The sequence below is a fragment of the Hypomesus nipponensis genome, chromosome 9 (assembly GCF_054491055.1).
Source record: "Hypomesus nipponensis isolate SF chromosome 9, ASM5449105v1, whole genome shotgun sequence".
NCBI lineage: Eukaryota > Metazoa > Chordata > Actinopteri > Osmeriformes > Osmeridae > Hypomesus > Hypomesus nipponensis.
The window spans coordinates 10,808,006-10,832,582 of NC_140369.1; the positions used below are offsets into that span (position 1 = coordinate 10,808,006).

The window sequence follows — 24,577 nt, forward strand, 5'->3', positions numbered from 1 at the left end:
TACAACGGTGAGCTTGGTTCAACAGTAGGTTCTACCCTGAGGTTACACAATCTCAAGAAACACAAAATCAAGAAATAATACTATTTATTATCACATCTATAACCCCTTACTTCATCCTTTACTTCAAGCCAGTTCAGTCATTTTACTTAGCAATATCTCATTATGCAATAATCAGACAGTCAAGTCAAACAAAGTCAAAAGAGGTAAGAATCTCAATTCTAGTGCTTATATTCAAGCTCAAGTCCCATGGGGCAGAGAATGGCTAAAATTACTTACTGATAATGGAATTTTACAGCATTTTCCCATTTGACAGTCTTCTTCAGGCTTTGACTGACTGAGCTACATTTATCTGGATTCACTGCCAAACATGGCAGGTGAAAATCTACAAATACAAAAGGAGAGCCACAGGCATGAACGGATGTACAAAAGTTATAAGTAAACACCAACCAATTAAACTCTATTATTATAAATGTAATTATATAAAAATCATTTGGGGGGAGACTTTTACAATTGAATGTTTTAAATTGTTTACAGGGGTACCAAAAGAAACAACTTGTGTTGACTATTGGGGGGTGGGTAGTAAATACTTTCATTTATCATATTTTTTTATAATCAGTAACACCCTCCAACACCTCCACAAATACAAGCATTTGACCAGTAAATAAATGAAGACCCACAAGAAATAACCCCAATTCCACTGAAATGATGAGAACGATTTTTTTCTTCCCGTCTTTAGCCTGACACAGAGCTTTCTGAACGGAGTGGTATTGTAGTGTCAGCAGGGGGGGAGGAAGGTGTTGGGCTAGTGTCTTGTTGAGGGGATGTTGGGGGTTCAGGGGATGTTGTGGGTTCAGAATCTGTGGCTGGGTCAATGGAAGAGTCTTGCAAGGATGGCTGTGTTTCAGCAGCCCCTGCCTGTGTTTTCTTCTCGTCCTCCTGGGGGTAAAGCTCAGGGTAGCGCTGCATACACTCCTGCATGCCCTTAAACTGCTCCAGGCAGTCAGAACCCTTCACCTCCTCCTTGCTGTAGTGGAAACAGGAGAAGGCATCTTTGAATGTTGTCCCACAAGGACCACTTGCCATCCCACCTAAACACGGGCAATTCCAGTTGATCTCTCCGCTTGGCAGGATCAGACCTAAGACAAGAAGGGAGGGAGGAGCATCATTATAGTAGTAGGTACATTGTGGCATGGTATCAGGAAATAAGAATGATAAAAAGCAGGTTCCAAATAAAAAATACCAATACAAAATTAAATAAAAAAAGTACAAAATACTGTTCATACACAGTGCTGAAAGGGGTCAAACAGAGTGTGTTAACACAAGGTAGCATAACATGTTAAAAAGCTAATTTTAGTTGATCAACAGAATATACTCTGTCTTCACACTCACCCCGTTCCTCATAGGGATCGTTGGGATCCTCCTCTATGAGCTCTGCACTACTCGGAGTCTCATGTTCCTCCTTGGTGACAAAGATGATACGGTCTTTACCTGTGTGGGTTACAGGAAAGTTAGGATTTTCCTCGATCAATACTTTAAGCATGATCCATAGATCTCGCCTACTGAATATTAGAAGATCAATATACAACACTTAATGCATTATCATAGCTACGACTAGCTAGAATCGATGGATGTCACAAGTCGTAACAATGAGCTACAAGATGTTCAGCATGGTTCTAGTAGTAGTAGTGGTTAGCTTGCTAGCTAGCTAGCTAGCTAGCTAGCTACTGATGTTAGCTACTTTAGCTAAGTCTGTTACCTTCCTCCTTGATCGAGGACATATTCGTCCAGATTTGATCGTGCAATCTCTTATTGTCAATTTATCACCACGGTCCTGGGTTTCCCGAAGTAATTCTCAAGGTTGACAGCTTCCAACCCAATCTTGAAGATGCAACTTTCGTCTTGTTAGAGCCGGTTTCACAACTACCCTTTACTGACACAACTCACGTTGTCGCCACAGCGTACACAATGACGTCAGTGCGTATTATGGAAAGCCCCATTGAGCAGCCGTTCTATGTTCCTGAACAAAAGTAGAATTCAAAAATCACCAATTCTACTCAAAGAATAAGAGAGCTTTGAACTGAATTTTAAATCCACCAAGATAAACGTGAACATAGACGTTAGTAGGCGAGTAATAGTACAAACAGATTATTGGACTGCACGACCTCCACATGTTAATGCGTTCACAGTTTGAGTTTTTAATGACTACTAAATTAGGACGACACTTATTTAATTGTTCATTTGATATTGCAGCTGTTAGCATATCCATGTTCTGTTTAACTGTAGTTATTTCATGTTGGTCCTGAGCGGTTTTATTCCTATAGAAAACAGAAACTAAATAATCTGTAATCTTGATCCATTATTTTGAAGCAATCATACTGCAAATTACGACTGACCTATTGAGTAGTAAATGTAGCTACTGGTTTATCCTCATCTCAAAGACAAATAACAGAAATGTTCCACAAAATGAGCTTTTATTGAGAATTATATTTTCTCTCCAGAATACATTTGTTCAGGACAGCATTTTACTTTTTTTTTTTTACAGTTTCAAAAGACGTCTATTTTACACTTCTCAATGCATGGCATATATACAGAAAACCAACATTCACATGGTGTGAAAGTGTTTCTTACAGTCATGCTCAAAGCAGACAAATAAAAAATAAAAACACACAAACAGAAAACAAATCTCCTCACCCAAATATTACAAGTGGGTGATAGGAAGGAACGTGGCATCAAGATTCATAACACTACTCAACAGAATAAGCCCCACTGTCAGTGTCACTGCCAATGCACACATTCACACACAAAAAAAGTGAATATTTGTATTTAACAAATCTGGACCACATCAAGGGCCCTGTACCCTCCACTACTTTTACTAACCCACTTTTAAGGTCAGTTTTGCAACAAGGTCACTATTCAGGCAGACACACGTGGTATGAACTTATAAGCCTGGCCAAACCACACCGTGCATACCATCAGTGGTCCTTCAACACAACCCATAAAGAATGTTTTGTAAAAAGATACTGTAAAAGTACACTATCATACCAATGAAGGTAATGGTGATAATGAGAAAAAACAAACAATATTCCAACGCATACTATTTTGAACTGTAGTTTAATGACTGGCCTAAGCTAAGCCTAGTCTGCCTGTATTTAATCACAGTCTGGGTACAGACAAAGCTGCTTCATCATTAACACTTCATGTTCAACTCATTCCTTACAGCCTGATACTTAGACTATTGGAGTAGTCAACCCGTCCCAGGCATCAGGAAAACTGATGTACAAAGATAAAATGAAAGACAGAAGTGGGTCTGCATGTTAAAAAGATAAACCGAATTGTTGTGAATGTCAGGATGTAGACCTACTTTACCACCTCCATACTTCAACAGTTTGTCTTCAAGTATGTCTTCTAAGAGCCACCTTAGAATATTTTTGAAAAACTTTCCACAATATGGATACAGATTGGGTACATTTTAAAATAAACAAAATTAGTGAATTATATTGAAGATCGATGGTAGGACTGCTCTGGGGTGTGTCCGTGTGCATTACAAAGTTGGTGAGAAGGTGTCTATGGATCGTCTAGAAGAGAAGGGCCCCCATACTGCCCATTTCACTCTGCTCCTTTACAAAGATCTCAAAGTACTGGTAGATGATGGTAACAGCCAACAGGATACCCGTTCCAGACCCTATAGCACCAAGGAAATCTGCCATGACGGACAGGCCACCAATACAGAGCCCACCAAAGGCAGCTGCTGTGGGAATGTACCTACAACACACATTAGGGGAGATTTAAGAGGACATTTCCAGGCTTACTACAAGGTCTCTGTATGTGATTGGTCTAGCTAGTTATGTCACAGGTGGATAAATGGAAAAGATGAAGGGTTGTGCCTACCTGTTGAGTTCATGGACCATAGAGGTCTCTCTGTGTCCCCTCATCACCATCTGCTGCTCCTTCAGCTGCTTGGCCACCTGGTGGACAAAACATCGCAGGGTCTTATCGCACACTGACCAGATTGAGTGAAAAAGTAGGTTAACATAAATCTACATTTAATATAAAAATTGGAAAAAGTACACTTGCAGCAAACAAACAGCAGTACTTACATCTTTGGCAGAAGAACCAGAAACCTCAATCCAAGTCTTGGAGAAGAAGGCACAGGATCCAAGCATGAAGACGATGTAGATGCAGGCGTGAACTGGATCGTCTAGGACTGACCCAAACGACTCTGGAGGAGAAAGGTAGTAGCATAGGCCTCCTACTGGATAGGCACGTGCTGGACCACTCGTAGTAGAGTCCTGGAAACAATATCTTTGAGTGAGATCTAGTGAACATTCAATTCAAAATTAAGCCAAGATGTGTACGAGTATGTGTGCATAAATTAGGTGTGTACTTACCGACCAGGTCCCTAGTAGGTTGACCAGGAAGTTACCGTTGAACCGTGTGGAGAGCATCTGGGAAATGACGTAGAGGTTGGATACCAGAGCAGACTGCAGGATGATGGGGATATTGGAGGTGTAGAACAGCTTGATGGGATAGGTGTTGTACTGGCCACGATAACGTGCTGACTTGATGGGCAGGTCGACCCTGAAGCCCTATTGAGAGGAGCAGAGGGGATAGGTGAGAAGGTCTCACATATCAAAATCACATGAAATACAGTAGATTTGAAGTGCTAAATATCCAAGCGTTTTAGGCAGAGATTGCTAACTAATGCGTTATACCTAGGTGTGAGACACTGGATCCCCCCAGTGAGACAGTAAGATAACTGACCTGGAAGTATATCACTACAGCAAAGACGAAGACAGTGGCGATGAGGTTCATGAGGTTGGGCAGGTTCTGTCTGTAGAAGGCCTCTCTTAAGGCACGGACTTTGTCAGTCCTGGTAGCCAGGAGGTGGAAGAGGGCAATGATGGCTCCCTCGAACTCAGTACCTGCACAGGACAAAGTTGAGTATCAGCCACACATCAGGGGCCCACATGCAGAACTATCAAAGCACCTGTGAGATATGTAGGTTTTCAATCTGAAACAGAGCTTGTATGATTTGCATTGAATCAGCTATTCTAATCCTTAATTGTAGATTAACAATATACTGTCACGCACCTCTACCAGTGTTGACAGTGGTAGGGCTGAAGGCCTTCCACACGATAGTTTCACAGATGTTGGTGGCAATGAACAGGGAGATACCAGAGCCCAGACCATATCCTTTCTGGAGCAGCTCATCCAGCAGCAGGACAATCATACCTGCTACAAACAGCTGGAATGAAGATCTCTGGGTTAGCATTCACCTAAATACACCTTTTACTGGGACTAATGCAAAAGGTTGAGATATGTTGAGTGATGGGGGTGGCTATTCTCACCTGGATGATAATAAGCAGGCAGATACCAGCGCCCATTTCAGAGGGGTCTCCATACATGCCAGTCATCACGTAAACGATAGCCTGGCCAATGGTGATGATCATACCAAACACTGCAGTAGATGAGAATAGGTTACAGATGCTGTTACCTTATAAAGGCAGCAATTTGGAAAATATCCACAAACAATCAACTTGAATGAATAATAGGTGAGTTGGGGCCTCACATTTCTGCGCTCCGTTAAAGAGGGCTCTGTCTTTAGGGGTATCCCCCACTTCGATGATCTTAGCCCCTGCCAGCAGCTGCATGATGAGGCCAGAAGTAACGATGGGAGAGATACCCAGCTCCATCAGTGTGCCTGGGGAGAGCAAGCAAAGGACATTGTCAGAAAGATAAGGAACACTTTCTTACTTTAAATTAGGACCCCACATACACTACCATCTACCAACGAAAAGATACAATTCTTTCAACGTACCTCTGTTGGAAGCCAAGATCACCCTCATCCAGTAGAAGGGATCAGCTGAGTCAGAGGACATAATGCCAAACAGGGGGATCTGGAAGAAAATGGGTTCACACAATGAGCTTTAAGCTGTGTGATTTTTCAAGGACTTAAAGTGTGATTTGTATTTTTTTTTTATGTATTTAAACAAGACATGTCCATAAGAAACCTACCTGACAGCAAACAAGGAAAATGAAGAGAGTGATGGCGGTCCATAGTACTTTCTCTCTAAACTGAATCTGTAAATGACAATATTTCACATTAGAGGGGTCTGCAATGACAGACAGTTTAAAGCTAAGTGCCGGGCCTATTTAGAAAGACCTGAAGCAATAATGACAGAAGACTACAAAGATTTAAATGTTGCAGTAAAAAGACAAAACATAAGCTAATGCGCTTATAAATAGTAACCTACTTTTCTTTCTGGCTTCTGGATTTCGGGTAATACCGCACAGAACGGCTTTATCACCTCCAAGAATTTAACTGCGAAAAGAAGACCAAAGGGCATTAACCAAGAGGCTCGTCTACTTAGAGAAAAACGTCTCTAGGTGGACGTGGCATAACGGGAAGTGCAGACATAAAAGTTTCTAGAACCGTTAAATTTGTAAGTGTTCTGGTAAGCAAGTACGATTGCTGCTCTAAAACGCTTCTCTTAAAAAATACTTCTCAAATGATCCAATACTTCTCAAACTCTCAAATGTTGCCAAAAATAATGTGGGTTAACGTTTGAATTCATTTCACAGTTATGTCTAAAAGACAGGACCTTTGTCGCAAATTAAGGTTGACTAGCCATGGTTATGATTCAACAACACTGATTAGTATGCGTCGTCATCATTTGTAGCTCTTGCCTCTAGTAGTAGTAGTGGAGCAAGTATGCTTGTTTAGTAGCAAGACATTTCGCTAGTTTTAACAGGGCTAGCTGTCATCAAGACTACAATGTAGCTTCAGACGCACATACGTCCGCTCACTGACAAGAATTGCAATGCCTCATGTTAATCGATAACAAGTTTGATCGTTTTTTTCGACAGAGGAAAATAAAAATGCTAGCCTACTACCGTTTGTCCACTACTACTAGCTAGCTAGCTATGTAGTGGGTGTCAGGCACATACACTAAGCTAACAAATAATGAAGACATTAGAAGAAAAATATGGCTAGCGTGAGTATTTATAGCTAACTAAACGATTATGCAAAAGTTCAAAAATATTTTTATAGGCAGCTTTACCTTGCCCAACGAGATAAGTCACTTTTCTATTAAGTAATACCCAGCTAACGTTAGCTAGCTAGCAATCCTGGTTAGCTATATAGCTTTAGCCTACCAGCTAACCACACACAACTTAATGAAACATTTTAAAATACGTGCTATTGTAGGAAGAATTTATTGCATCATCATAAAAATAATATTATTTCACTATCCGTTTCAGATAACAATACTTACTCCCCATGATGTCTTCTGTATAGGCCTGCGGTCTTGCTTCAACTGCTAGTGTCCGTCCAGGTTCAGAGATACTACCGGCGAAAACCTCAGCGCTGAAAGGAACGCACTTTAGAGACACGTCACCACTACAGGCAAATTCAACACGTCAGATTAACTGCGACAATCGCTAGTTTCATGCTAAGCGATAAAGACAAAAAATATTCAAGGGGGGTAGTTTTTATTAGATTATTATTTTATGTTTCTTATTTATAATTTGACTCGTAGCATACAATGTAAAGTGTCAATCCTCAAACATTCATTGTTTAGTTTTTGCCTTTATTCCTTGATAAAGGAATAGCCTGCAAAAAATACGTCGGGATACGTGTCACAACCATTTAGACTGTGCTATGGACCGTTTTTTGTGTCCGGAATAAAGAAATAATAATAAAAATAATAATGTAGGTCACAACCCAGTGTCTATTCGACATCGGAAATAATTTAAGCAACACTAAAATAAAGTAATCAAAGAAGAAAAATGAGAAGTTCCATATTTGATTAAACGTTTTATGAAAATGTTGTTTAAAAATTGCATTGATGTTTTTCGATAAATTCAGTCACTACTGTCATTTAAATCTGTGTAACAAATGTGGACAACCCTAGGTTAAACCGTTACCAGCAGAGGTCTCTATCACCCTTCAGATGCTACAAGATGTACAGAAGGTCTGATTGACAATACTCAAACTCTCCAGCATGGGGCAGAGTCAAACCAATCCTTTGATTTTGAAGGGAAAAGTCACTATGGTAAGCATATCCAGTGTGTAAAGAGGGAACATAATTTAGTCATATGTACGAGCATGCAATATTCTAGATTTGAAATATGCTTACAGTTATGTGAAATATATCAACCCAAACCCAACTGAATACAACCACTAGTTGATTATATTCAAATATCAATTTCAGTCACCTTCACAGAGAGTTTGATGTTCTGTTCTCATGCAGTATGAGCACTCAAATCTTGTAGCTTAAAAATTCATAATAATTGTTTATTCAATATATGAACAGATTTTTACAATTTTTTCCCCAAACCTAAAACAACCGTTGTCTAGAAAGATAAAGTATAGGATAATGAGGTGAAAATCAGGTATCTGAGCAAGAGAGACAAGATGGAGGTCAGAAGTGATACAAGGTGCTGGATTTTTTGCTGGTTTTGCGAATACAGAATTTGTCAGGGCTGCTTACCTCCTTCCTTGCTCTTTCTGTGTTATATATTTCATACAGATTGTGTGTGTATTTGTGCATGTGTCTAAGAGAGAGAGAGAGAGAGTGAGAGAGAGTGGGAGTTGTAGTCACAAGACCACCATGAGATTGAGCACTGTGAGTCTCCAAGCCTGGCTGTTGTATCCTGCTCCTCCTGTTTCCTGCTTAATGCCTCTCTGGAATAGTCCCGTAGGAACAGATTTGAGTCAGTTATATTAAATTCCAGCTCCTTTGATCATTATATTCATTATATTCTATTAGGCTATGTCTGCTATTTTGAGTAATTTCCCATTGCTTTCCTGGGTCACAGCGAAATATCTCTATTATTCTATCGCAATGCCCACTGACCTATTCTAAGGATAATTCTAAGTTATGCTTTTACTTTTGAATGCAAATCAAACCTTCTGAATATGATGGATAATCACAGGCTCGGATGAATTATGTTGACCAAAGAGGAAGGGCTGCTCTGTGATTTGATAACCCCTGTGTGAAGTCTTTGGACTTCATCTTCTTATTGAACCGTGGGAACAGGCATCAAGTAAACATCCATCCTGATCTCTGGCTCCACTATTCACTATTGATGTGTCCCAGTTCTGGACAGCTGTCCAATATAACACTGAGGTCAGGGTCGTGTGGCAGTGGGCTTAATCTCTCCCTCACTACACTGTAGCTGACCGACAGACAGGAGAACATTGTGTCCCTGACCCTGGCCCTGGGTTACATAAACATTTTATAGATTGAATAGAGACTGTTCTCCTGCCTTTGTCTTATGATCTTCATCAGTAACACTGGTAATATAATGCAAAATACCACAGTGTTTTGTGTGTCTATGTTTTAATGGGATTAATCAAATCTTCATAATATCCACACGAGAAAGAGAGAGAGAGAGAGAGAGAGAGAGAGAGAGAGAGAGAGAGAGAGAGAGAGAGAGAGAGAGAGAGAGAGAGAGAAAGAAAGGGGAATAAAAATTGCTCTCCTCTACCTGCTTAATATAAACACAAATGCTGTTCCCTGTCTGGTATGCTTGGCAGAAATGAGTTATACTGTATTCAGGATGAATCTCAATTTTTAATTGCCTGATACCTACTAGCTCTCATTTGTTCTGTTTAACACAGTGCTTTATTATGACCAACATGCAGAACTCCCAGCGAATAGTAAACAACTAGTTTATAAAGAAAACAAAGGACAAGCTTTGGTAAAGAAGCATACCTTTTATAATATATTATTATTATCAATGGTAAAATGCACGCAGTTTCATTTTCACATCGAACATTGAAACACTTATATCTCAATGAGAACAATTGTCACAACAATACTGTATTCAAACAAGGTGAGAGTGTAAATCGGAAACCTATCGGGCAACACACCAGTGGCCTGACGTGTGTCTGACGTAGATTAGTATTAGTCTTTACTGACATCAATGCTTTGTTTATTCTAAGAAGGTGTGAAGTGAAATGACAGGAAGCTATAAAAATAAAAACTGACTCGTCATGACTGAGTCTTCTGCAAACACCCCCGCACACACTCAGGCTTACCATTAGAACAGTTTTCGGAGCTTTTGAGAATGCTGGGAAACTGATCTCTGGCCTGTTCTGGGCAATGATGTGTACAGATGAAACACTTTAGTTCAGTAGTGTGTGTGTGTGTTTTAATAATGATGGTTAATCTTGCTGCACTCACTATACCCTTGCTTGGATTTGCTCCACAGGTCTAATCCAGATTATTCCAGATTTGTCTTTCAGACACGCACACCCATTTGGACAGCCCCCTGCCCCTGCGCTGCTCACTGTGTTATATAAAGCCTCTCTATTTGAGTAAACTGATGCTGCTAAACTGGGAGGGGTGTGTGTGTGTGTGAGTGAGAATGCAGATGCAGACACATTCTTACATACACCAGTTTTGAGGCTTGTAATTTTTGAACCATGATATTCCTCCATTCATGTGATATACTGACGCAATACATGGACCAATGTATTCAATTGAAAGAGGAAAAAAGTCACATGAATAAGTGAAGGTCACACAAATATCAGATGCTGTTGGACGTGTTTGCATGAAATCAGTGGAAATGGTGTCCTTACAGTACATTCTTATTGAAACACCACAGTAAGATGGGTAAGCAGTGCAAATAGATGCCATATAGTTATTTATAGTTTTACGTTCAGACTGACTGCAGCAGTTGAATGCCAGGCCAGGAGTGTGGAGGAAGGGAGTTAACCAAATACTTTTTTGTCATATTTATAAAATCTGTTGTGTAAAGTCACTCACAGTATGTTCCAGATATAGTTATATTAACCATCCCTATCAGATTGTCCAGCAACCTTTGACATCTAGACTCAGGTGAGTTCTGTTTCAGAACAAGCAGATTTAGTCAGTGGTTATCTCTGACCTTCAACATTATGCAAACCTCAACCTACACAGCCACTGCCAAGAGGGTCTATCTGTCGGTCTGTCTGCTTTATCTTGATGCCAACACAGCAACTGAATGTCTATAAACCTGGAGCAAGACGAGGGAGATGCCCAGGTGTTATATAACCTACATCCTCAAAGTCATTCATATCTAGTAAGCAGACTGGGACTAGACCATAACTTGTCAAGGAGACCTATTTAGGTACTGTTAGCTACTGTGTTGTGCCTATGACGCATGCGGATGACATCATAACATTGGATCCAGCTACTGTTCCTAATGGTGTGTGGTGACATTTCTATATGTGCTTTATGTCGAAGGCCACTTATCCAGTAGCAGGGGTACCAGACATGGCATACATTCACACACACTGCAGATTAGACACAAAATGGGAGTTTGGGGAGTGGTCCCACAGATAGACTCATAACATCAGGCTATTGACATAGCCTTTATGCCCTTCACCTGAAATGGGCACCAGCTACTAAATGCTTGCACATAGTACCATTACCATACACACACACACATGAACAGATGTCCATTTCCAATGTGCAAACACACCCTGACACACAAACATACTCTCAGACACAGTCAGACTTGTATACCTCTTTTCAATATGTAAACAATGAATGTAAAACAAGAATGGATGATCACTTTAAAATCAATTGTGTTTCAGGCTTTGACCATCTATGCTCTGGTACAATATGTGAGGAGGTAATCCAAGACTTGGGTCATACATGTCTGTAAGTAAGAACAAAGTAAAAAAGGTACTTTATTTTCATCCCTTCCCTGATATATTTAGACTTTAGTTATCTGGAGCATCTCCCTGCATACAGTCCGCAGCTTTGCTAAAAATACAGTTACTGTTGCCATAGAGATTCATCACCATTACAAAAGCTATCACCAAGGCAACCTAAACATTGTCTAGATGTGCAAGGATGACTACTGCCTCTATTCTCTCTCATTTTCCTGTACTCACTGGCTCTTTTACTCTTCTCCCTTATTCAATTAAAATACACATACACACACACAAACACATTCAGTCAACCATAGCTCAGATTGAATAAACAACTATCACCACCAGGTCATTAAATATTAGCCATCATCTCTGCAGCTGCCACGTAGATCATAAAGTATTTCACATATTTATGGTAATTCAACTAGAGAATCATAATCTACACATCTGGTCTTAAAATTAGACATGATTGAAAAGCTATAAAACTATGAAGAGGCAGATTGTGTTTTTCAGGATAAATCCGTACCTATCTGTCCCTGCAGGTTCCTGGCTCCTCCCTCTTATTCTGGTGGTACATTGTGTCCTCACATCACAGTGACAGAGTGGGCTTTGTCAATGACAGCCAACCCACCCACCCACCCACCCTGACGAAATATATAAGAGATGCATTAACAAATGCAGTTTGTAATGCATACCATTAAGATTATTGCCTGTGGGGAACAGAAGGTACCGTACTAATAAAATAGCATTGCAAAACCTCGAACTATGAGCCCATTTAACTGATAAAGAGTTATAAATCATAAAATATGTGCCTTGATGCCTTGGAACACTCCTTCTAAATTACTCAACATGGCAAGGGAATTTAGCCATTATCATGATGATGACTGTTGATAACGATTAGCCTTTGACTGTAATGTATCAGGTAAGAAGTGAACAAACTCATAATTCAAATATTCTAGTTGCATTGAACCCCAACAAAGGCCATAAAACGACTCCTGGTGTGTCGTCACACACACACAAACAGCCTTTGTGTGTAGGTTGGCTCTTGGGCATGGGTGAGTAACATACTGTGTTTCAAACCGGCTAGGACTGGACTGAGCGGTACGGATGGGGGTGGGCAACACTTGGAGTGACTCTGCCCCAGGGGCTGTGTGTCCTTGCTGGGTGTCATTTAGCTGCGTGCTCCATCCATCCAGTCAACATCACACTAGTCTGTGTAATGCCTCTCATTCCATAGACGTCATCAGTGCATTCCGGCCTCAATGTATTTACCACTGTGTGTCACATTCAGTACCATCATGATGACCGTGAGCTCAGGCTGACGACTGGATGTGTGCAGCCTCCAGCCATTCAGTCTTAATGTCTGTTTTAAGACATCTCGATATTATCAACAGCCCTTAACAGGTCAAACACAATGGCAATCTTGCGCTAAAATGTGTTTTGTGTAAGTCGCATAGCAGTACTGCTATCAAAGGCCTCAATTTTGTCACTGTGTAAAGTTACTTTCCCATAGCCATTTGACACATTAAATAAAGCTTTCACTATTACCCTTTATTGCCAGTGATACCTTTTTCTTTATGGGCATCTGCTACCACCTACGTAGTCAATATAATTCACACTCATGTTTCATTTTCCATCAGCAACAGGTGAAACCATGACTGTGCAGTCAGGCAGCATTCCAGAAATTCCTTCCACATTATAAATCCCTGGGTGGACTTATCCTGCTTCACTCAGCATTTTCCATTCTTCAAAAGCCGATTTGAGGCGGCAGGAACAGAGGCTTCCGCCACTAGGTAACTCCTTTTACCAAGGGGGGGTTAATGGGTGCAGACGAGGTAATTGCCATGGCAACCAACACCCCCCATGTCCACCCCTTACGTTTGTCAACCTCACACCCCCGACTGAACTCTATATAGAGGTTTGTACTTTTGTAATTTTTCCAGATTTAAGGGTGTAATCTGAGCCAAAGAGGATAACAATGCAGAGAATGTGCTGGAACACCCGTGGTAGTCAGGGACATCGCCTTTCAGCAGAAAATGACACAAAATTTAAAGTGCTTAATAGGATGAACTTTCTGCAACAGTGACGCATGTTTGGGGACGTTTTCAGGCCCAGACTTGTATTTACTCAGTCTTAAGTAATTTATGTGCACACATTGAAGCTTGATCTGGGAGTCTTAAACTGAGCCCTAAGAAATCCTCTGCCTCAATTAAGGCTACTCTTTTGACACACTGGGTCAGTGTTTCATTGAGTTGCTGCAAGAATTTTGTGGGATACAAAAACAGGGTGTGGAAATTCCCCAGCACACCATGGGGGAGCAGGGAGCTCATCTTTCAACTGGATCCCTCCTTGACTCTCCCTAAATATAATTAGCTTAAACTTTAGACAAGGACCAACAAGACGTGCTTTTACCACAAACAAATGTCTTTATTGTTCCAACATATTGTTGACAGACAGGTATACAAGAGGGCTATCTTCCCTTGCAAAAACAAAATTATATTAAATCCAATATAGAACAGAACATTTACAACAATAATATGGAATGTAGTTGTCTCCGTTTCTCATTTTAGTTCTTTCCATTAATGTCTTTTTTTTTTTGAAATGTGTCCAATAAATAGTATCTCTTTGTATCTATTTTTATGATCAATATATTCTCTTCTTTAGTCACCGTTTTCAGGAATGAAGACAAAACTAAAGAAAGTGACAAGAAATTGTCTTTCCCTTACAACTCCCTCACTGCCACAGTCAGTCAGAGGCAAAACAGTACAGGAGAGAAAAGGCATAGACAAAAGGGTATATCCCTTCTTCTATTCCTAAATCTTAAGGAACATCTTTTTTTCTCTCATAGACATAGTGTCTCTGTCAGGTGTTGTAAATCCAGATGCACCAAAAAGTATTTTGGTTGCTAGGGTTTGCAGAGACAACAGGACATATACAAAATATCTATAAAAAGAGTGCGATGAGTGGTCGCTTGCTTGAGGACTGTCCAGATCAAGACACAACCACCGGGGCCCACAAATATGTGATGTGCTCTTGACGGCTCCTGAGGGCTCCTGACAGCAAGTCAGATAGCTACTTGACTTGCACATTTCCTTTCTGTGTCCGTCTTATTGTCAGAGAGCCCTTACAGTAAAGACAAGTCTGTAACAGAGGAGGATGCTACACAGTTTCAAGTGCCTGATGGGACTCCGGTCCCATCCACTAGCTCTCCTACCACACAAAATAAAGAAAGGGGTTTGGGAGCGGTCAAAGGAGAAAAGTGCCAATGAGTGCACAGGCAGTTCTGTCCCACAACAATCAAGTGGGGTAGGGTTCAGGACGAAGCCTGTGTTCCCTTCCCCGACCCTGAAGCATCCCTGATCCCACCCCTCCTATTCCGGAGAGTTAAGGGTCAGATCCCCGCATGGGCATTAGGTCAATGCCTCGACAGAGGAGCTCAGCTTAGAGCATCCATTCCCAGGTTTGTGGCTCCAACTTGGTGGCCAATGTTTATTCTTAGTCTGCACCGTGGTCCTCCAGCTGAGAGATGATTGTGATGAGATTCTGGAGGCCAAAGATGTATCCGCTGTCCTGGCCCTCGTGCACCACACTGTCCTCCCCGTAGTGGCGACAGGTCGTGTGGGCAAAGTCAATCATGCGCACGTCCACCCCGGGGCTGCAGGCCTCTCCTGCCCCACGGGACGCGAGGCTGCCTCCGTTTTTACTCACCACCCCCCCGCTCCCACTGGCAGCAGAGGAGGAACGAGGAAACCCAAATGCCCCTTCTTCCTCCTCCTCCTCCTCCTCATCCTCCTCATCGTCCTCCTCCTCATCGTCCTCCTCCTCATCTTCGTCTGAAGGCTCGTCTTCGTCGCCCTCCTCCCCGCCGCGGTGTCGGGGTCTGGTGGGGGTGCAGGAGGGCTCTCCGTCGTAGATGATGAGCAGGGAGCTGGAGTAGAAGCGGTACGACTCGCAGGACTCCAGCACGGCCTGCATGTCCCTCAGCTTGTGCAGCACCGGGGAGAGCAGCTCACGGCGTAGACGCCGCCCGTCATGGAAGAACTGGAACAAGGCCTCCTTGAAGCCCGGCAGGGTGAGCTTCCGGCCGTGGTACTTGTTCATGAACATCAGCTGGCCTGAGTCTGACTGGTACACCTGCAGGGGGAAGAACAAACATGAATGTGAAGCATCGACAAACAACGCGCTTTCTGAAACGTCACCATATTTGACATGTACGACTGCAATTGTGGTTTCAATGCAGCAGCCTTTGAGGGAGTGTGAGGAGGTCCTACCTGCATGCCACAGAGGCGGACCCCGATGGAAGCAGATGTGCTCTGTTGGCATTTCCTAATCTGATTGGCCTTCTTCTCCTCAGAAGCATCGTCCCCATGCTGGCGTGTGCCCATCTTCAGGTCCAGCACACACGGTACAGTGTGGCGCCATGTCAGGTTCTCCAACAGGATGAATTCTGGGATAGGGTCAAGGCTCAACTAACAACAGCAGACCTTAAATCTCTGTACTTCCTCTATATCTCTGTCCACCTTGATATCTGATCAATAACCTTGATTCTTAATTTCTTTAAAACATCCAGCTTTAAACAACTGCCCATTCATTTTTCCACAGGGGACCCATGTTGGTCCGAAGCCTTCCAAACTGTTAGGACACAAGGTCCTGGGTTACAGAGCAGAGCTTGTCTGCAGGGAAAAGATACTGTATTGATTGCGGTGCTTGGAGTTCTCCTTCATTCTCTGCAGGTGCTGCTGGTGGCACTTGAGGCTCCAGGGGTTGTGTGTGATCTCAGGAACCACATTGCCCTTCTTCAGGCTGTAGTAGAGCACATCTGCTGGCTGCTGCTGCTGCTTCTGCACCTCCTCGCGGTTATAGCTACACACACACACACACACACACACACACACACACACACACACGCAAAGACGTTAGCACACAGACTATTTAGCAAATCTTGGCACTGTAAGCTTCTGTGCGGTTAAATAGTCAAACTACATGTGTGTGTGTGTGTGTGTGTGTACATTTGTGCTCACCTCATAATCTGGTCCTCTTTGCGGATCTGTCTGGCCCTGTCTTTGCTGTAGTTGTCGTTGTCGTGGAGCTGGGAGGACTGCTTCTTGTTGCCCCACTTCAGCATCTTGCTCTTGGGCTCACAGTCGGCCGAGGGGTCCGTGTTCTCCAGATCACCTGGTTCACTGTGGAGGGGGTAGGCAATGAGACACAGATTCCCCTCCTCGTCCTCCTCGAAGCTGACTGATACCACTCCTGAGACACAGAGAAACAGGAAGGAAGGAGAGAGAGAGAGAAACAGCAGGACTGTTAGTACCAATAAATAGGATTCCTTCTTTCTCTATGCAAAGGCAGGTGATTTAGCCAAGACCATCCAAATACTGGGATGGCTATGGCAGCTCTTACCAACTGTGTCCTGTCTCCAGCATCTAAAATTGTAAAGAGACACAGATACAAACACAGACACACACAAGCATACAAACACTGTCACAGACGTGCTATGGAGGCAGAGAGGGGGAGGGGGGCAGAGGGGAGGGGGAGGAGTCAGAAGATAGAAAGTATGGTAGAAACTATATGAGGTGTTTGTCCTTAAAACAAGAAGCAGAGATACGCAATCACCACAGGAGTCCAGAATGTATGAAACTCACTAAAACCTTTATTAAGCAACCACAGAACCTAATCCCAACACCATCACATTTCAAACATCACAGCGTTCCAAAAAGTAAGATTGAACACTAGAATTTAAGGTGCAGCAGATATTTGATGACCCTTGTACAAAATCACAAAAGAATCACTTGAGAACACTTAAGGCCAATTGTCATGATACAACATAATACAAACAAGTAGGACAGTCGTTATCACACTAAATGAATACACACCTAAGGCATTTGTACAGTCACAATAAATCCATGATAAGTCCATTTGAGTCCATATTTGGGTAAATTCAGGTCCAGCCAGCTTTTATTATTTGACCAAGTCCAATAATTCATCTAATATGATGAAACAAAACTAATTTGATAACCGTGTATGTGCAGAGCTAAGTGGGTTTTCTCCAGAACAGAGAACCCCCTCAGTAACTCTAGTTATTAACAGCTTTTCAAGGAAGAGTGTAATGGGTGGGGGAAGTGTCCCAAAAGGAAATCACATCACAGCTGCTGGAGCTGATAGATACCAGGAAACAGGGATGGGGGGGACGGGGGGGGGGATCTGGATTAAACTGACAATGGCAGATCTGTGAGTAAAACAAAACTGGAATAAAAGAATATGTCGTTTGAATAAAACTAGATATGGAAGAGTGGAACTAAGGCTAAGGCTGACACAGCGGGACAGTGGGAAACAGAGCTCTTCCCTTTCACAGTTCTCGTCCAGAGTGATGTCATTGGCAATGATGTCACTATCATGCAGAACGGTCAGGCTGTTAACTCTACTCTCACTGTAGTCCAACAAAAGTGCAGTGTCACCAGCACGTGGGTGTATGAGTGTGCCATTAGTCAGTGCCCTATGCAAGTTACTCGTCACTATCTAGATGTGTTTGGTGTGTGTGTGTTTGTGTATGAGTGCGTCTATACTTACAAGAATATTCGGGTAAAAGTGAGAGTGTGTCTGTTTGATGTGGAACATTCCATAACGTATGAGAGGTCCACAGTCTGTTTCCACTGATGTCTCCTCTCCCAGTCTTTTTATAGTTCTATGCTGCATTGCTGTGGAGTCAGGTGCCATGGCAAGTCTTTCCTCTGTCACATGTCTGGGCTGGCACCAAGGTACCACATAAGGTAGATCTATGGATATTTCTTATGTGACCGTGATGTCAATGTCTGGGCACGTGTCCGAAGACGTCTATTAGAAAACGTGTGGGTGTGAGGGGGGATTTCCAATGAAGGGTCTTTAGCAGTATTCTCCCCCCATTTGAATTTAGTCCTCCGATGATGAGTCTATTTATTATTGAGTGTCCAGAAATGTAGCCTAGCCTATGCTGTCCCTGTAACTCTGTCCCTCTTCTGCAGCCTGGTGCTCTGACATGGAGCCCGGAGTCAAGGGCTACTACTGAACTCTCCTCTGGGCTGGCTCACTTCTACCTCTCATACTGATGGTATGTGCATGTTTCACATTCCTGCTGAGGTTTGAAACTTCTGCTGAAATGTTTCAGATTCCATCTGAAACATTTCAAACTGTTGGGAGCCTTAGGCCTACCTACACACATCCGTCTGTGCACAGGAGCGTGTATACGGCTTGTGTGGACAGTCGGTATGTGTTTATCAACCTAAGAATGTGGCAGTTTTTGTAGTCCCTGGTAAAGGGGGGTCGTACTTCTCCATCCAAGGATAGTGCCCTCTTTCTTCCCTCAGCCACCCTCCTCCACCTCAGAATGTTTGAGTCCACACTGCAACTCTCCACTGATGCTGAGTCCACAACGTTCCAACCCCCCCCCCCCCCATGCCCGCTTAAGCCCCTCACACAGAAAAACTAATCCTCATTGTGCTTCGGAACCACCATCTCCAGCCATTGCTAATCCTGGATACAGTCAATGTTACACAACCACGGTTATCAGTACAGAGAGATAGAGGAAGAGGGAGAGAAAGAAGAGGAAAGAAATACTGGGCAATAGCAGTTGCATACAAACACACACACACACACACACACACATCCCTAAATAACAGATGATGTTTCCCTGGGTCCTTACCTTTGTACTGGGGGGTAAACTTCCTGATCTCTGGTGGAAGGCTCTTGTAGAACTGGTGCTCCCGGGGGATGAGGGGCTTGCAGATGGTCTGCTCCCCGAAACGAAGCACACACGAGTGGCCTCCAACCTGGTGAACGAAGGGCTCAAGCATCACCCCTTTTCCGGGATAGGGTGTCCCATCTGCCTGCATGAGGGCTTCTAGAGCGGGACTCATCCTCACTCCGCATCTGATGGCTGAACTGGGGGGGCCCACCACGGCGTCTGGGAGGGAGGCGGGAGAGCGGCCGCCCCTTTGGCTACCTATCCTCTCGCTGTTCTTCTCTGGGCTGCTAGGGGGCGCTGCTGGAAGCCTGCGTCGCAGCAGGAAAAACAAAGGGCAGTGCAGGAAGGAAGGAGAGAGAGAGAGCAGAAAAATCCTTTAGTTCCCTTCGCTTTCCAGGTCCAAGGCTAAGTTAGTGAAGTCCTGTGTTGGGTTAGGATATTCCCACTGTATGAGTGGGGCTTCAAATTGTGGTTTTAACAGCTCTGGGGGCTGTATTTAGTGGATGAGAGCGAGTGTGGGTTCCTGTCGCTTGCTGGTACTGAACTGACGTCTCTTCTGAGCTCAGAGCGAGAAAAGATCACAACATGACCCATGGCTCCTCCCCTTACCCCAGCCTCAACCAATCAAGGGTTGGCAGCTGTTGTTGGGTGGGGACAAACCACTGAGGACAGGAGCAGGCAAACAAAGAGGAAGAGAGAGAGAAGAGGGGGAGGGGAGGTCGAGTACAGAAAACACAACGGCGACAAAAACAGAAAGGGATGTTATAGAGAGACATAGATGAAGATTTGAGTTACACTACCAAGACATATTTCAATTATCCTTGCAAAATTATATTTATAGATGCCGTTTTCATAAATGCTCCGACAGAAGGTCATGAAAACCTGGGGAAATTCCACTGCAAGAGAGACAAAAAGTGAAAAGGGCTGATCTATGCTTTCCCTTTCCTCTCACCAATGTCACTTTAACAATCTTATCTTAGACGAGGCGGCTGAGGGAAAAGGAAACCAGAACAAGAAAGACGAGATGGGATAAGAGGGGGAGGGGGGGCTTGTTGTCAGATGTGTCCAGAGGGGGGGGGGGGGGGGCCTGGCCCTTTCCCCAGCACAACTTCCTCACAGACTGTGGATCAGAAAGCCAAACACTCAAACACCCACCTTAACAAATGCATGGTGATGCATGGTGATGCATGGTCAAAAGCTAAAGCGTACACCCGTGGGAGCACTAATAAAGAGAAGTATTTAAGGAAATGATTGAAATGACTAGGCTAATGACTGACAGTTAAGTATAAGCTGGTGTTTGTGTGTATATGTATATATATATATATATATATATATATATATATATATATATGTATATATATATATATATATATTAGTGCTGTCAGTTTAATGCGTTATTATCGGCGTTAACGCAAACCCAAATTAACGGCGTCAATTTTTTTTTATCGCGCGATTAACGCTCTTTTTGGCCAAGCAAACTTTGTAGTTTTTTTCACATGCTGTTGCAACAACTACCGACCGTAGAAAAACTACAACGCCACACCGGATCTAGCTAGACCGGAAACAAAACAACAGGCACGCCACACACACTTGTTTGGCTTGCGAGCCGGCTAGATATTAGACATTCTCTGGTAGTAGGTTAACGTTACGTTTTGAGTGGATGGCGAGCGCTAGACGCCAAAATGGATGCCAATAAGATTCTGAATGGTTTACTTTAAAAAAGTTGCCAAATGGTTCCATTGACAATACCAAAGTGATCTGTGTTTTGTCGTTGTAAACTTAGCTATCATCGCAGCACGTCCAGTCTGAAATACAACTTGATGGCCAAACAAGTTGTATTCTATTTTAGTTAATCCTATTTTTATTGCTTTCCTACAGGTACACTTGCACTTAGAGATTAATAACTACTTACTAACCGAGAGTGAGGTCATGCCGGGAAATATCAAACTGAGGCTGGAACGTAACGATACGGCAAAGCCGAGGTTTGATATTTCAATTATATTTATAATTGTAGCTAGCTCTCAAGTCTTCTCACGCTGTGTTTTATGTGTTGCCTAGCAACTCATTACTTTTGATAGAAAGCGGACAACATGGTTCTGCTAAAATGGCTTTAATTTCAACACAAAATAACGACACAAGTGCTTAAAAGAGTCTAGTCTTCATCCTCACTTTCGATAACAAATCTTTTCAGCATCATCTGGATAGTAAAACTCAGCAGCTGACTCGTCGCTCATATTGAAGATGACGTCAGAGGGCAATACGGAGCCGTATTGACCGCTGAGGAGGGCAATCTGGCATGACTCCCCATTAGCCAATCAGAAAGCTCGTACCGTCGTTGCCATATAATAATGTTGTTTAATTGTAACTTGCTTAACTACATGCTCTTATGGTTTCTTCCCTTTAGCACTTATTTTTTGGTTGTTCACAATGTGTACTTCTTGTTTTTGGCTACCCGCAATGCTTTGAGGCTATGTTGTTATTATGAGTGACCTATGCACTTTGTAAAGCTCTCTCTTGGAAGTCGCTTTGGATAAAAGCGTCTGCTAAATGAATAAATGTAAATTTAAGCACACAGCTGATGCGAATTCTCCGCCCCCTCAAAACCAGGCGATTGCAATGTTGTTTTCAATTAAAAAAAATATTTGCACCAAGCAATCTGAACCACTATTCCATGTTGATAAGAGCATTAAAAAGCATTTGAAAAAAGAATGGGACCAAAAGAAATCAAGGGACATTTAGAATAGATAAAAATGTGCGATTAATTGTGATTAATCGCGAGTTAACTATGACATTAATGCGATTAAATATTGTAATTGTTTGACAGCACTAGTATATATGTGTGCATGCACACTACCAACCACTCACATGTTAATCCCCAAAGTCCAACTTGATTTCTGGAATTAGAGCTGTTAATAATCGATCCCATAGCATAGTCCAGTAGCAGAGGTAGAAGGGGATTACAGGGTGTACTCTGCCCCTGGACAGGCAATCCTTGGCAAGGATCCTGGGACACCCAAATGAATGTGATAGATAAGAGCAAAAGTCGAAAGATTCAGTATATTGGTGTAAACTGGTGTGGAACTGTGTTCCTGTGGCCAACAGACTCAGAGTTGGTTAATTGTAATAATAGTTTATGCGTGTGTATGAGTGTTTCCTTTCCATGTCAGTGTGTTTGCATGACTGGCTGCTTTTATGGCCTAGTCAAAGTTGGTAGATGAATGTGTCAGTGTTATGTCAAGTTGGCCTTGTCCCCTCTCCCATCACACGGGCCTGTGCCCAGGGACAATGGATCGCAGCTTGAACTGGCTGGCCCTCAGCCTGATTACGAAACAGACAGAACCCCTCTGACTGCACTGGGCATGGCCATGAACCTTCTAGAAATACACGGCACACATTTAGAGATAGATACCTTACAAGAGACATCTAGGCTCACTAACATTACTCTGGACAAATTTACGTAGTAATAAAAAATATATATACACACACACTTGGAAATATATATATATATATATATATATATATATATATATATATATATATATATATATATATATATATATATATATATATATATATATATATATATATATATATATATATATATATATACACAAATCATCAAAAAAGCTAATTAGCAAAAAGGAAATGCAGTGCTAAGATAACATCTAGAGTGTGAAATAGAGAGGGCGCGAGAGAGAGAGAGTAGCGCAGACAGCGCGACCTAGAGAGGACCATGGTGATCGCCTGCAGCACTAAGCTGAGGAATACACTTGACTGAACCACCTCTCCCATCTCCTTCCATGTCTCCCACACCCTGTCCTCTTCAGCCCGTCTCTATGGCCCTGCTTTCCCCCACAGCTGTCTGCCAGGGGACAACATGCATTCCAGAGGACAGACAACCAGGGCAAAGCTACACGCATGCACCAGAAGGACAGATGGCTTCCCAAACACACTGTGCTAATCCCCAAGAACATGCCGCTCAGACAGCCTGGCCTCCATCCCCAGATAACACCGTTGCTTTGGGTTTGGTCCTGTTCCGATTTCCACCTTTGGTCATCATAACCTGAGCTAATGGTTATTTCAACCAGCTGTGTACAAGCCTGTCACCCTCCTCATAGATCATGCCCGCCTGTTAATGTGTGTGTTATGGTGTCAGTGTGTGTGAGTAGGTCAATGATTGTGTGTAGCAGGAGCCAAGAGATGTGGGAGGAGTCACATGAGCATGTGAGCCAGTGAGATGGTGTCGAAGTGTCACACATGCCGTGACATCTGCACAGGCTTCAGCAGTTGAAACCTCAATTACTGAGGAGTGTTTCCGCTCCATCTCTCTCTCTCTCCCTCACATACCCAGACACACACAAAAGGTGTTGATAACGATGAGGCTCACTGACAGATCAAATATGTCATCCAAGGCACAGGTGCGTTTAAGGAAGAGTGCGTTTACCATTTTGCCTTCCCCCTCTCTCTCTCTCTCTCTCTCTCAATCTCTCTGGTTCTCCATTTCCATCCATTTTAGATGGAGAGACAAACCTATGAGGATTAGTTTCAAATAAAAACACATGATAAGTCATGCTGTCAGGAATATTTCATCACAAAGATATGCCAATGTCTGAATCGACTGGAATAATATTCTGGGGTCCTTGTCACTTGACACTGGGAATACCAAATAAATAGTGTTGTCATAAACATTCCCTCACACGCACCCCTAGTGTCACTCACAAACACGCATGATTGGGAGCACATAGCCCAAACACCAACACACACATAGAAATAAGACTGCTTGCATTCACACTGTCAACAGAGCGCACACGTCAGCCCTCTGCCGAGCGTCACCTCACACGCGTGTCCCAAACACAAGGCTGGGCCCTGACGTCATGATGTTTACAGGGAAAACAGGTGCACCTGCTGACTCCCCACATGCACAGTGTCCCAGATCCACACCTGTGCTCAGGTGTTGTTGTTTCAGTCCAGTTGACATGGGGGCGACTCGTCACGTGACACTTTTCAGGGTCATGACTTTGACAGCAAAGTATTTCGGGGGTAATTACTTTTAAAAACAGTACATGCATGTTGGGATCAAGACCCTCTTAATTAGGTCCTAGCTGTTGAAGAAGCTGAGGAACTTGATGTGAAAGACCCATCCCAGAGGGAGCTGTGGTGGGAGTTACAGGTGACAGGGAACCAGGGTCACCACAGACCTGACCACAGAC

General features: G+C 42.9%; 3 protein-coding genes across 3 annotated transcripts; all 3 read right to left on the minus strand.

The window, feature by feature from the left end:
- Window positions 1–67: 67 nt before the first annotated feature.
- chchd4b (coiled-coil-helix-coiled-coil-helix domain containing 4b) lies at window positions 68–1,967 on the minus strand. The gene is made up of 3 exons (XM_084705483.1): window positions 1,757–1,967; window positions 1,390–1,488; window positions 68–1,136 (listed from the first exon to the last, which is right to left on the minus strand). The coding sequence occupies exons 1-3, from the start codon at window positions 1,776–1,778 to the stop codon at window positions 733–735; spliced, it is 525 nt and encodes a 174-aa protein (XP_084561609.1). The 5' UTR covers window positions 1,779–1,967; the 3' UTR covers window positions 68–732.
- Window positions 1,968–2,454: 487 nt separating this feature from the next.
- sec61a1a (SEC61 translocon subunit alpha 1a) lies at window positions 2,455–7,421 on the minus strand. The gene is made up of 12 exons (XM_084705300.1): window positions 7,275–7,421; window positions 6,255–6,322; window positions 6,016–6,081; window positions 5,819–5,897; window positions 5,570–5,701; window positions 5,349–5,458; window positions 5,092–5,245; window positions 4,762–4,922; window positions 4,389–4,586; window positions 4,098–4,289; window positions 3,889–3,965; window positions 2,455–3,762 (listed from the first exon to the last, which is right to left on the minus strand). The coding sequence occupies exons 1-12, from the start codon at window positions 7,279–7,281 to the stop codon at window positions 3,576–3,578; spliced, it is 1,431 nt and encodes a 476-aa protein (XP_084561426.1). The 5' UTR covers window positions 7,282–7,421; the 3' UTR covers window positions 2,455–3,575.
- Window positions 7,422–14,053: 6,632 nt separating this feature from the next.
- Window positions 14,054–19,927, minus strand: ip6k2b (inositol hexakisphosphate kinase 2b). Its single transcript, XM_084705339.1, has 5 exons — window positions 19,326–19,927; window positions 16,669–16,900; window positions 16,338–16,510; window positions 15,919–16,094; window positions 14,054–15,781 (listed from the first exon to the last, which is right to left on the minus strand). The coding sequence occupies exons 1-5, from the start codon at window positions 19,537–19,539 to the stop codon at window positions 15,143–15,145; spliced, it is 1,434 nt and encodes a 477-aa protein (XP_084561465.1). The 5' UTR covers window positions 19,540–19,927; the 3' UTR covers window positions 14,054–15,142.
- Window positions 19,928–24,577: the final 4,650 nt, after the last annotated feature.

What these genes read in the sequence shown, in the direction of transcription:
- sec61a1a (XM_084705300.1), bottom strand. An exon ending in GCCTGCTTATTATCATCCAG is followed by an intron (nt 5,246 to 5,348) that starts GTGAGAATAGCC and finishes TCTTCATTCCAG; the next exon opens with CTGTTTGTAGCAGGTATGAT. An exon ending in CTGTAGTGATATACTTCCAG is followed by an intron (nt 4,587 to 4,761) that starts GTCAGTTATCTT and finishes TCCTCTCAATAG; the next exon opens with GGCTTCAGGGTCGACCTGCC.
- ip6k2b (XM_084705339.1), bottom strand. Translation starts at nt 19,539, where the DNA reads ATGAGTCCCGCTCTAGAAGCCCTCATGCAGGCAGATGGGACACCCTAT. An exon ending in AAAGAGGACCAGATTATGAG is followed by an intron (nt 16,511 to 16,668) that starts GTGAGCACAAAT and finishes GTGTGTGTGTAG; the next exon opens with CTATAACCGCGAGGAGGTGC. An exon ending in CAAGCACCGCAATCAATACA is followed by an intron (nt 16,095 to 16,337) that starts GTATCTTTTCCC and finishes ACCCTATCCCAG; the next exon opens with AATTCATCCTGTTGGAGAAC.
- chchd4b (XM_084705483.1), bottom strand. Translation starts at nt 1,778, where the DNA reads ATGTCCTCGATCAAGGAGGAAG. An exon ending in GTCCTCGATCAAGGAGGAAG is followed by an intron (nt 1,489 to 1,756) that starts GTAACAGACTTA and finishes TAACCCACACAG; the next exon opens with GTAAAGACCGTATCATCTTT. An exon ending in CGATCCCTATGAGGAACGGG is followed by an intron (nt 1,137 to 1,389) that starts GTGAGTGTGAAG and finishes TTCTTGTCTTAG; the next exon opens with GTCTGATCCTGCCAAGCGGA.